Source organism: Manacus candei, unplaced genomic scaffold, assembly GCF_025592945.1.
Source record: "Manacus candei isolate 608988 ecotype Guabito, Panama unplaced genomic scaffold, ASM2559294v1 h1tg000017l, whole genome shotgun sequence".
Lineage (NCBI taxonomy): Eukaryota > Metazoa > Chordata > Aves > Passeriformes > Pipridae > Manacus > Manacus candei.
In genome coordinates this window covers 12,160,517-12,174,072 of record NW_026138065.1, presented here as the reverse complement: position 1 = coordinate 12,174,072, position 13,556 = coordinate 12,160,517, and the positions used below count along the sequence as shown (strand labels likewise).

The window sequence follows — 13,556 nt, the reverse complement described above, 5'->3', positions numbered from 1 at the left end:
CGTTAATTCATTTGTCTGGGCACTTAACTGTCTGCACATCAATTGCGAGGACAGGTGCTGTCAGATATTCCACTGGCACATTGCTTGGAGTCTATTATAAAATCTGTATTTTTATGACTCCGTTAGTATCAGTTTTCCTTCCCAGTGTGTCTCTGTACTGAAATAATCATTGTAAGATAACAAAAAAGTGCTTTTATCTCCTAGAGATTTATACCTAAGTTGCAGCATAATCACAGAAGGAATTGCTGATGGCAGAATGAACTGACCACCACAGAGAGTACAAAACTAAATATAAAGAGGACATTGTATTCACTAGGCCAGGGGATTACAATTTAGCCAAAAGAAAAGTCATGCAAAATTCAAGTTTTGAATGTATTTATCACTTTCCATTGAGTAGATAAAAGCAGTTAATATTACTTTTGGACTGCTACAATTGCACCAGGACTCTTTTCAGGGTGTTGCCTGTGCACTACTGAAGAGTAGCTCCTGTTCTCAGGTACCTCATGTTACAGTTACACTGATGCTCATTCAAGACACTGAGCTGCTTCAAAACAGAAATGTCTGCAATTAACGACAGGCTCTGGCACAGCAACCTTCACGGGCAATTCTTGTTTATCCTTGAAGCCCTGGCTCACAATCAGTTGTAGGTTTGAAACTTGATGAAAAGGCAGAGCTGTTTTATGTAACTTACCTTTACTAGAACACAGTCATCTTGTTCAAGAATCATGAAGAGTTTTATAATTGAAAGTACTCCATGAATTTGAGAAAAAAAATGCATGTATGTGTCCCATGAATCAGGCATAATTTCAATTCCAAATAATTTTCAAAATTGTTTTTAAATAATTATTTCTATATTCTCTCTCCCTCTAATACACTAAATTGTTTTTTTAATTAGCCTTGTGTTTCTAGCATCTAAATGATTAAGAAACAATAGTTATTCCTCTATTTATCCATCAGGAATACAGCTATTCTAGGTGAAGTTGTCAAAGTGCATGAAAGAATATTTAAGAGATTTTAATGCCAATGATACAGCGTACAATATGCATTCGATGTATAGAGTATGCACAACTTATTCACTTGGCTACTGTATCTAACCTCAAAGTTAAATGGACCACATTGGCTATAGTAGATTTGCTTATAAAACAAACCACTAAAACCCAGCAGGTACACTCTCCTTCCCTTTCAAGCCAGCAGAAAATCCTGTCCACCTTCCCCAATTGTAAATTCAGCTTGAAGTTACTGACCTAATGTTGGTATTTTCTCCATTTATATTTCTTACATAAATTTACAGCAGAAGTGGTGCAAAATAGCATGACCTGTTGGAATAGGCAGAAAGGAATTCAAACTTTAATCTGATTGGTTTAATTTTTTTTTTAGCATGAGGAAAAAGAATAAAGTTACAAGGTTCTTTTAATATTTTCACAATGTTAAACTAAAACTGAGCTCTAGGCTACATGTGTAAGTAAATCTAGAACACAAAAGGGTTAAATAAGATCTTCATTTAAGATACAAGAACTTAAGCTTTCTTTACGTTTAACAAACTTCACAGAACAGATACTGCAAAGGAACAACCCCCTCCCCAACTTCTTGCTTAAAGTGAACATTGTCCATAATTCACATAAACTTTTAGTGTTCTCTCAAGAGCCACCTTGAAACCATCTGTGCACTTGTAATGAGATTAAAGAGAATATTAAGGAGGAACAAAATAGCATCTTCAGTATTAATGCAGAAAAGTCTTGTGTATCAATCAGAATGCCCATCGAATGCTAGGATAGGATTTTGTATGAAAAGAAAGTGCGTATCACAGCAGCCGCCAAAATTCATGTTATTTTAACTCCTCAAAGCAAATGTAAATAATATTCTTGGACAATCCCTCTCACCAGGACCATTTCCTGAAAATGCAGCACAGTTCAGAAGATTCTGCTGCTGGTTTCATATTCTTGAATAACAACAACGAGAAAAAAAAACAGCTTGCCTTTTGGATAGCTTGCATTTATGATGATGGGACACTTCTGATGGTTAATGCTAATACAGTCAGATGCTGTCTGTCTGGAGAGACACATATATATATATATTTATAATCTTTTTTTAATTAGTTGTCTCCTTGTTAAAGTTCCTAACTGGCTACCAAAGTAACAATATAATTTGGCCTATAATGAGTTAATTACCTGTAACAAGTAGAATGGAGGATGACTCATACAAGCTCACTCCCAAAACACAGGGGTTTTTCAAGTGACATGTCACTTCACCCCCTCGATGTTTTAGATCTGCCCAGTATTTGAAGATGAGACAGTCTTTCCTTCCCTCAGGTTTTCTTACAAATTTACCCACTTGTTAATAACTTACTAGTAGACTGAGAAGTTAAATTCATTCAGGATTAAGCAGGGCGACATCGGTACAGATCCTTTTTACTTGCAAAAACCCCATGTGCAGCAGGAGACAGCCCGATTATGAAGTCTGCATTTTGTTTCCAAACTGACAAAACTGGTGCAATTCGGCTCAGCTCAATGTGACACACCGTAATACAGAACCATAGGTCTAACCATATCCAGAACATTCTACTCCATGTAATGCTTTTCACATCCACTTGCTATACTTGCTTTGCGGGCAGAGATTTTCTTGAGAGCGTTCAGCTGCATAGAAGGAGGGCTGGTAGAGCCCATTTGATTATCTCATTGACACTCTGGACGTGAGGAACACAAACTCATTCTGGAAAAGGGTGTTTTACAGGTTGTTCCCCAATACTGTTACTGAATTCCGTTTGCTACAAAATGTCCTTTTTTTCCCCAATATATAAGTCTAGCTACAGAAAGTCAGTCTGTAGAATCCAGCCATGGCTACTGTGCTGTGAATTAGCCTTATTTGATCAATTATCAGATACCTGCACTTAGCAAAAGGCAAACAAGAGCCAATCAGGTTTCGGCCGGTGGGAATGGCTGCACTGCTCAAGGTACGTGGAACCTGTTCACACAACGCGTAGAATCTCTGTGGATGCCATGTAAAAAGTATGCACCATTTACTGCTCCAGGATGGAGCTGGCTTTAAAGTGAGATCATAATTTAACAGAGAAGAAAGAAAAAAAAAAAAAAAAGAAAAAACCCCAAAACCCTGATAGGTTCTTTATAGTAAGATACATATAAAAATTTTTCATAAGAATCTCTGTCCCCCTTTCTTTTTGGCTTCCTGGGAAGAACCAGAAAGGTGTTCCTACCCCAACAGAATCCCTGATGCTGGTGACACTGCCTAACTCAAAAGCCACACGCAATGAAGGCACGAGTGACCAGTCAGGTCTTCTGGGCTTAAGCAGCTGCGGTTGCTGCTCTTAGTAGTATTTCACCTCCTCAGGATTCACTAGCAGTGAAGAGGTGAAAGGCTGCACATTAAACAGTTTGTCTGAAAGCCATGTGCATAGCAAACTTTTACACCAGCTTCTATACAACTATTTGTTTTAACTCTGCAGCTGGAATGTTTCCAGCATAAGGCTTTTAGAGTGACTCCAGCAATAACAGAAGCCTTTGGATTTTTCTCGCTTTGTTTAAATCCACTAGCCATACTCAAAAATAATATTTCTCCATGTTTTATTTTTATACGGTGGCTAGCAGGCACCTTAGTAACCAGCCAGAAATCAATTTCAACCACCATCAACCCCTAAACTACAGTACCAGGACGGTTGGCTAAAGAAAGGAAACTGATTGGCTGTAGTCTGAAACTTGCCTAGTACAAGGTGTCTGGCTGACTTTGTCCTAAATAAGGCTAACATTAGTGAACTAAGAGAACAGCATTTGGTTGCAGTCTTGCACTCAGGAACATCCTTCGCCAATGCGTTGGCAAGATCTCCCTACTTTCCGATCCAGTTTCACCATTTTCATAATGGCTTCCTCACGCCCACGCCCCATGTGGTCAAACGTGCAGTCATGTTGTTCGGGCAGGCGATGTAACATACAGAACACGTAACCTGCCGTGGAGAGGGAAACAAAAGATACAGTTAGGGACTTGGCTTCAGTGGTGGAATCTTACCTCAGTCAGAAGTGAAGGATCCCCACCCACCAGGGGATTACTCAGTTCTCAAAAATTAATGCCACCTTAAAGTTTTTACTTGCCTTCCTTACAGGGTATTAATAAATATTTGATCATTTACTGCATTTTGCTGATCATTTATCAACACAGTACCAAAGCTCAAGTCATATCAGATTTGTGGGGGTTTTTTGTCATCCTCTCTTCTTACAGAGGAAGCCTCCAAAATCATCTAAGTTAGGTATACACAGATAGTAACAAAGCTAATGCTTTTGGGTTTTGATCATCTTCACTGAAATCATGTCTACTTTTAAGCGGAGTTGGTTGTCATTTCTAAAATTCATGCCTATGGTACTCTAGGTTGAACTTCCAAGCAGATATTTAAGTCAGAACTGTTAAATTTAGGCACCTTTCTTCCTCCTCACTGCCAACACTGGCAGCGACTGCAGGAGAGTTCACTGCTCCTTCACTGTTCCAGTTTTCAGAAGCTTCTCTTCGTGAACCATTCTGACACTAACCACAGGGGGAAACAGGCATTTGACACAGGGCCATGTCATGCCACATCATCTTGCTCTGTAGCTGAAAAGATGTAGGTTATTTTCTCTTTGTCTAAAGCTAGTCAATGTTATCCAGCTTTCCAGGGAGCATGTGACTTAGAAACATGTCAATACTTTTTTCCTGCAGGTGAGGAGGGCATCTTCCAGAGCTACCACTTTCTAGCCTACAAAGGAAATCAGCTTTTTTCTTTTTTGTCCATAACACTTTGTAACAGTAAAGAAATTGCTTCAAATTTCCTACTTCCAAAAGTAATGTTAACTAGCAATAAGTAGTATTAAGATGATACAAGAGGGAAAACAGTCACACAGTTAGAGGGCTCATGCAGCCCACTGCAAACAAAACAAAGTATGGTATTGCCTCTATGTTGTGATATTTTTACTGTCTGATGGTACAAAGGGCAACATACTGCCTCTTACTTGAGTGCTTTACATTACTGCTGCTCCTCGAATGCTCAAAAGATACCAAACCCACAAAACTGTGGTATTGGAGAGATGGAAAAGGATAAAAATGAGTGAGTGAATAATTGTTTGCGCATATACACACACACACACACACACACACATATATATTTATATAAAAATACATGTATTTCAAGTTCCTGGACTATAAAACGTCAACTGCAGGAGAGAACAACAGGCTACCTTTATATTAGGGTGATTGTTAAAAAAACAGAGAGGGAAAAAAGTATCACATATGGAATTATTAAAAAAAAAAAAGAACAAGAAAACTGGATTTATCATTGCTCTTTGTTTCAGTAGCATCAGGCTGTGAAAAGACATGACTATTATCTGTGGCTGGCTTTGAAACTCAGTTCTAGGAACAAAGCAAGAAAGGCAAGTTTTCTGTATTGGTATATACAATTCAGAAATATGGATGGAAGCATGCAGATTGAATTGATATGTATCTTGCCCCTTGTGATCATTGCCTCCCATCTCAGTCTGGGTCATACCACACTCAAATGTGACAAATACCTTTCCTGAGGTGCCAAAAATTCAAAGTCTGATTGTTAAAATGAAAACATCCTTGGACTGTAGGTTCAGTACTGAACAGGCATTTCACTCAATTCTTTCTCACATGGTCTGAAGGCTTCCCTTACTTCTTGAAATAAAATTTCAAATTGCTGAATCAATGTCCACTGCAGGTACAAGAATACATAAACACCTAACTAGATGAGCTCAAAAATGAAGTTCATCAGCTTATCTGCAATGAATGTGCAAGAAGTAGATGCACGAAACCCTGCAGATATGGACTGGGCAGGAGGCATCTCAGTCCTTTATATGTAAAAACTGTTTTTTAAATCCTGATGGTTTTACAGATCCTTTCCAAGTATATGTAGAAATGCCATCTAATACTATCTAAAAGAGACCTTGAAAATTTATACAATCTTCTACATTGCTTCAGCAAGACCCTTTTGACAGTTCTATAAATTTAGTAAAAAGGTACATATACAATATGATTTATCACTTTTGAAAATGACCTTTCAATTGCCCCATCTTCTCACCTTCTACAAAGCCTCTTGTCTCTTGCAGACCAGCAGAGCTTCATGATATTTCTTTCTACATTGCCACCCCCAATACAATCTATTCTGTCCTTTGATGTATGTTTATTTCTTTTTTGAACACCTTTTAGTTTTTTTTAGAGCATGTTTTCACATAGGAAAATCTGTAGTGTGTACTACATTTATTCCATGTGATACATTATTTATTTTCTCTTAGTCAAGTGTTTTTTATGCAGAATTTCCATAACTGTCCACAAAAAAATGACAGGTGATTTTCATTTTCCCAGAGTATGGGAACAGCATTTCTAATTTCAGCAACTAAATAATCTAAACCTGTTATTAATATCTACATATTTAAATATGTACTGCTAATTAGAACAGACAGTACCTAGTGAAAGAATACCCAAGCACATTTTGAATGTTACTAAAATAGTTTTGCATATATTGGCTGATCTTAAGGAAGGGGGTTTATTCTTTTTGAATTAGCAATGCTGATCTTCTGGAAGCTCCATTTCCAAAAAGAGAATTCAGATCTTTAGTCTCATTGCTTCAAACGCCTACGTCACTTCAAGGATTGGAACTTGTATTTTTGTATGTTTTATTTGAAATTTAAAGGACTTTTAAACACTGTTATATAGTAGCTAATTGAGTGACAGTAGTTCTGGACATTTTTTCATTAGTTCAGAGTGGATATATTCAATGAAGTTATTACTGCTATATTCACTCCTTACTTCTTCATTGCTTTGGAAATCAGAAAGGACATTCTGTGGTCTGTGTGTGCACAAATGCCTGATGTCACATCAATGCCATCAGTTTTTACAACAGTTCCGTTATTAACTTGTGTATTCTGGGGCAGAAGACCAATATATGTACTTGTATTTTGATCCTTAAAGCCAATCCACATTTAGAAGTGAAACATTTTCTCCTGAGAACTCTGTTTTTATAGTTATAAAGTAAGTTAGATAAATGAACTCCTGTAGTGCATTTGCTGTTAAGTTCATTATGGGACGGTATCAAATACAGGTTGTCTCCTCTACAGGAATTTACTGAGAAATGCTTCTTTTAGCACACTATAACTAAAACACAAAATAAATAATGTTCTGCTAGGGGAAAGAGCACTGGAAAAGGGAATCCATCTGCCAACTAAAGTTCGTTTACCCAAGTCATCAACCAAAACCATGCCAGACTTCCACTCCAAGCATAGAAGATTTCAATCTAGTAAATGTAATAATAAATCTCACTGCACTGCAATTGTTGTTTTCTGATATTAGAAGTAAACTATGAATCACCTACTCCTCAGGTCTCCAAGGCAAACATCTTGGAAAAACATTATGTAGTGCCTCAAAACATCTGAGCTCCTCTGAGCACCCCAGAAACTACTTCACAATACATCATCAAAAATTCACTTCCATTTCATCATCAGAGCACAAATGGCTGAAGCCATAAAGCAATGCACTATCTCTGCCTTATGGAGGAGTCATTCAAAGGAAGCTCAAGATTGCATACAAGAAGCTGTGAAGTTGCTTTCATCATTCCTGAGGAACCTCCTGGGAAAGGGCAGTTGGAGAGGACATAAAACAATATAGTCTCCCATATGCAAGACCAGAGAATATCACAGACCTACAGTTTCCTGTGCATGGGTGATGATGAAAAATGATGGCATATTCTTCATTGCTACATTCAAGAACACTAGTTAGATGGGAGGATGGAATGACAATAAGCAAATGTTTCAACTCAAACCTACACTTAATTTTTAAGTTTTTGTTTTTAAATTCTAAAATCAGTAAGCAACTTAAATACCAATAAAATGATAAGTGAATATTCAGAAAAAAATTAACTAAATAGCATATTAATCCACAACACAAAAGTCAGATTGTAATTTTTGTGGGCCCTTGATTTTATTTGAATTTCTTTCTTTTTGTTAACTCAACAGAAAGTAGTCAGACTTTTTGGAATGTGGCACAAATGCCTAGCAATTGGCTTACTGCAAGCTACCAGTGGAGAAGCACAGCACACTGGTGGGACTACTCTAGTGGATGTCCTTGGCCAGGCATGGAGGTTCCAGACTTTGCTAATGTACTGCTGGAGAACTTCCCACTGTTACATAAAAGATATAATAAATATAATGATCCCTATTATGTGAATAGCATTGTGACAGAAAGGAAACTCCTTTTTCTCCCACCCAGAGATTCTGGTCCTGATCTCATTGATAAGACATTCAGAAAGCTGCTAAAAGAAGACAGATTGGTTTGAGTGCATGGTTTGAAAAGTGGTGAAAGTGCCAAACAAACTTATTAAAGATTTACACAGCTTACACATTTACAAAGTGACTATAAAGCATTTAAAAGCATCTCTGTTGGAAACATCTTCATATATGTTACCTAAAAAGTTGCTGTCTGCTGCCACAATTACTCTGATATTTAGTATATTCATACTTTTGTTTTTGAAGTATAGGGAGCATATTTGGACTCTGCTACACAGCGCATGTGTCACATGGATAATTCGGCAGCTCCATCTACCAAAGAAAACTGAACCTCACGTATGTAGAGGTACATTTTTGTGCTTCCGAAAGCTAAGCCATTCAAGTATCACTGCTGACAGGAAAAGACAAAGCCCTTCATTGCCAAGTACCATCAATCATCTTAATTATTCATACTAGACATTTATGTTTTCATTGCATGCACTAACTGCTCTGAAGGTTTAGTTTTCTATACTACAGTGACTCCTCTTGATTCCTTCAAAGAAACTCCCACTAGTAGGTAAAAGAAAGTGTAGTCAATATTACCATAAAAATCAGAGATTCTGGTACTTCAAAATCAGCTTACCTGCCCACTCGTATTGGTATTTATCATTTCCATTCCCAAGGCAAAAGTCAGAAGTTCAAAACTGTCAAAATTTGCAGCTTACACCATTTTCAAATTTTATTTAATAAACAACCTGTTAGCATAGGGCCCTATACAAACCCTATTTTAAAGCAGTCTTAATAATGACACAGAGATAATCCTGTGCAGAATTCTGAGCTGTGTCCTTTGACTTCTTTACATTCTTCACAAGATATTTTACTTCTCTTGCAAATTTGAAATTCTAATCAACAGATGTTCAAACAGAACTGAAAAACATCTTGTAACTTAAGAGTTGAAGATGCTGTAAAAATTCTCTACCAAAGATACATAATCTAACAAGGTATGTCTGAATCTATAAGCAGATTTCTGTGCAAGAACAAATTTGAACATCTCTTTCAAAGATGAACATATCTACAGGGTATCACACAGCACAGCCACGCCAGGCAGATTAGCCAGCAGAGGAGATTAGCTCATGCCGCCATACATGCTGCTGCAGCACTGTTGAGAATAACTGGACATCATTCTCTGAAGGTGTCTAGTAATCCCCAAACCAACATTTATGCATCTCCCCCATCCCTTCAATTGGAAAAAAAGAATTTAATATGTTGCAAATTATACTAACAATAAAGCTATTTTTTAAAAAGTGTGGGAGGGAAATATTCTTTTCTTAAAGACATGAAAGAGGTAAGAAATAAATGGAAGAGTAGAACAAATAACTACCAAGATACAAAGCAAGATCCTAAAGGCTTGCACATAGAGTAACTCAGAAAACACTTGCTCTCTGGTTTTCAGTATAATCCATCTTGCTCCCCTAGTGTTCTGCAGATTGTGCAAAAAGAACATGCAGTAATGGAAGGACGTGAAAGAGCACTATCGTCCAGACTAGCAAAACGTCCAGTGCAGCTTACATGCACTGCTGTTTTGCAATATAAATATATTCTAGCTTGCTGATATCTTGTATAATTCTCCTTCTAGCATGTGCTCTAATTACCTCTTCTCTTTTATGAGGAATGTTCTGCACTGGCATTGTCAGCTTTCATTTCACACCTCAAGGAAGTTTCAGTTTTACTGACATTTTCTATCAAACCAAACCAAACCCCACTAAGCTAAACAACAAACTTTTAGAAATAAGTGAGCTAAACTCTTTCCCTTTCCCAGTTTTGCAAGTTGTCATGGACTTTGATTAAGTGCTAAAGGAGTTCAGAATAACTTGTTTGGGAATCTTGGTTGTCCTTCATTTCCAAGGGGAGTAAGCCACATTATGGTGAAGCTTTTTAACCACATAGATGTATTTATTAAAACTCCACAAAACATAGCTTCAGGCAGTCCATTCTATCATTTCCAATCCAAGATGATTAGGTGGGGAATATTAACCTCTAAGTGCTCCAAGTTAGAAGTCTCTATATATCAATGCACATTACCTTAAACATTGCTCTCAAGGCAGTTCAGTTCCACATTCCTTCACAAAGAGCACAGCTGCAAAAGATTCACAAACCATACAGCAGAGAGAACAGTACTTCTCCTATTAACTTATTTTTCTAACCATTTGCTATGATCACTGCAACTTACCTTTCAACATTTCCTTCTTTATATAGATCGTTGCTACTCCTGACTACCAAAATGATCAATAACTGAATCAGAGAGAAAAGGAAAGAGGTGGCATAAGACACTTCAGAATGTTTTGTTTACTCTGCCAATCTGTCCCTGGAACTGGATGTGAAACTTGGGACTTCCATCCTGCTCTTCAGTCAGCGATAATCTCAGGTTTCATGGTGGAAGCACGCAGCTCTGTGGTCTCTCTGATGCTACATAAAATTTTATATCTGAGACTCAGGGTGCTCATGAGATGCTACAGATTCATTTTGTATTTCTACTACTGGGTTTATGCTTGGGAGTAAAGAGGGGAACGAACATTTTTTTTCCCTTTCTTCCTTTATTTTTTTTGTCTGCCACAAAGAGGGTAAAGCAATACATATGCATTTACATTAGAAATAAAAAAAAGCTATTTGTGAAAAGAACTGCCCGAGAAATGAATGGAAGAAACTGTATACAAAAGAGAGAGGACATAATCTTAATACTGTTACAGCCACTGGACAGGTATGGTTAAAGATTCTGCAAAAATTCCTTAGACTGCAAGGAAAAGACTGTATTTCCAAGTTTAGTCATGTATAACCTGTGTTTCAAAGTGTCTTCTGTCTATTTTCTTTAAGATCATAAGCCTGGGAAGCTGCTTTAGGGAGCACACAAGAGATGCAGTTTTACACTGTAGAGTCTCTGCAAACAAACTACGTTTTATCCCAATTTGTGCTAATTTCAAATATACTTTCCTATTTATCTTATTACTTGCACAGAAAGCTGTCAAACTATTTTTTTTTACATTAAATGTGACATAAATTTTGAACAGAGAATTTATATCACTTGAAGACAGACCACACGCTGTTTTTTGGGGGGTTGTTTTTGAATTAACAATTCCTAAGGAGGTTCTACATAAGACACTACTCTATTCCTTAACTTTGGAACTAAGAACAAGAACTCAAAAGAAAGTTTCCTCCTGTTTCTTTAAAGACAGTGTATTTAGAGTGGGAAAAATTAAGATATGGCACTCTTCTAGACTCAAGTACTACTTTTGTTCTAGGAGATACTAACTCCACAGCTCTCCACATCAGAGAGCTTGTTCAGGAATAGAACTGAGGTTTTCAGATTATTTCTGAATTTCAAAGAATCTTCAAAGAATCAAAGTCATTTTGCTGTGGGTCAGGTCTGACTGAATACTGCAGGTCTCAATCAGGATTGTATCTCAGTTATGTCATGTACTAGAAAAAAAATGGTGGTTAAAACTTTTGATTTGGACCAAATATTTTTCTTGCTGTACAGAACTCATGCACACATAAGTAAATAATTCTAAATCACAACTTCTTCACCCCACTACAGACTTGTGAGTTAAGGCCAATATCTACTGGGGACAGACTTAACAGAGCAATTTAGGTTGATTACTCCTACAGATACACCATGCAATCCATACTCACTTCTGAACTGCTTAAACCTCAGCGGTCACTGACCTACACATTTGATCTGTAGGCTCCCCTTCCCATCTTATACACTGTCCTCAATTTCTCGTCTGAGTTGCAATCCACAGCAGCTGGGCACAAGCAGTACTTGTTACACCACAAGCTGACTCACCAGCTAAGAACAAATGCTGGGTTACTGCTCTTGTGAAACGTCTATAGAACTGAGCTCTGATCCCGGTTCATCTATGGTAACAGATGCAACTTCCCAGAAATTAGCATTTTAATTTGTCATGTAATCTGTCAATATAACTGAAGGAAACATTTTTCACCAAAAGGCTTGTGCAATTTTTCAAGCATAAAGACAGGAAAAAATAGACAAAACAACCAAAACCAATTAGTGTTTAATTTAACAAAAGAATTTTTAAAGAAATTGCTCCCAAGAACTTACAGCATCAACAGAGATGCCAGACAGTGAACACCAATGACTGACTAACTTGAGGGAGATGAAAAGCTAGGGTCAAAATGAAAAGTTTACACTTGAGGTAGGTGAAAAGAGTTTCCTTTTTTGAGTAACTGTGTGATCTTGCAATCATGTATTAAAGTGGAATTAGTATCACTGCTTCATTTGTAAAAAAAACACTCATTGCCACATTTCAGGACCAGGAACACACAAATAATAATACACCCCCTATATCATTCCTAGTTTCACAAGGTTATATCCTGTGGGATGTGGAAGAATGAATCCAAAGAACAGAATATACAGTTAAAAAGCAGAATTATGCCAAAAAGGCCTCCTAGTGTACAGGACTAGGCAGATAATAAAGTAGAGGTAAAACATGTTAATAGGTAACACCATAGTAAATGCTAGTAGTACTGTAAAATTAGATTTTTCCATAGGCTATACCAGCACATAAACATTTTTTTCCTGCACAGCTTATTTAGATTTGAGAAGTGTGAAATCTTAAACAACGTGTCCTGAGAAAGGGAGGGTGGATGACTGAGTCACCACAGCATCAGTGCAGGGACTGATGTCCTGTGTTTAACACTTTCAAAAGAGCTACATGAGCATTAATACTTCTAGAATTCTCTACACCAAGCCCACCTGAGCAAATGCACCTCTCCCCGAAGCTGAGGATTTAATTAAAAGCTGAAGTGTACCCAGTAACTTAATTAAAACAGCAAGCAATACTGAGTGATTCAATAATGTATGTGTATAATTCTGTTTAGCCCAATGAAAATGCAAGACTTCTAATAAAGAACTGGAATGAATAATGAAAGGGTCTATACAACATACAGTACTTGTACGTTGTATTAATTCTAACAGCTCTCCTGGATCCTGCATGTATTTTGACTTCATCACATGCTGAATATGATTCCAGGTTTGACCTTCAGTATATTTCCTGAGCTGTACTATTTATGCCTTGGGTTTCAGTAGCTTTCTAGAGGTTGCACCATATTGATCTCCAGTCTGACAACAGCTAGGCTTGCTGGCCAAATCACTGGAGAGAAGCAGCCCTGTTTCTTTTAAACCTAAATAACAGGTATTTTATGTCTTCATTCCCTATTTACACCTTACGTGCGGGGTCGCTTAGATTACACGTTCTGCGCCACATGAGTCTTCTATTCCTGTAGCCT

The 13,556-nt window shown here is 37.3% G+C and overlaps 1 protein-coding gene across 1 annotated transcript in view; it reads right to left on the bottom strand.

Moving 5' to 3' along the window:
- Nucleotides 1-1,325: 1,325 nt before the first annotated feature.
- Nucleotides 1,326-13,556, bottom strand: part of ZFAND3 (zinc finger AN1-type containing 3) — a 133,530-nt gene continuing 121,299 nt past the window's right edge. The window contains exon 7 of the mRNA XM_051783451.1: nt 1,326-3,955. Within this exon, the coding sequence (XP_051639411.1) occupies nt 3,801-3,955 (155 nt within the window). The 3' untranslated portion in view covers nt 1,326-3,800. The remainder of the gene's footprint in view (nt 3,956-13,556) is intronic.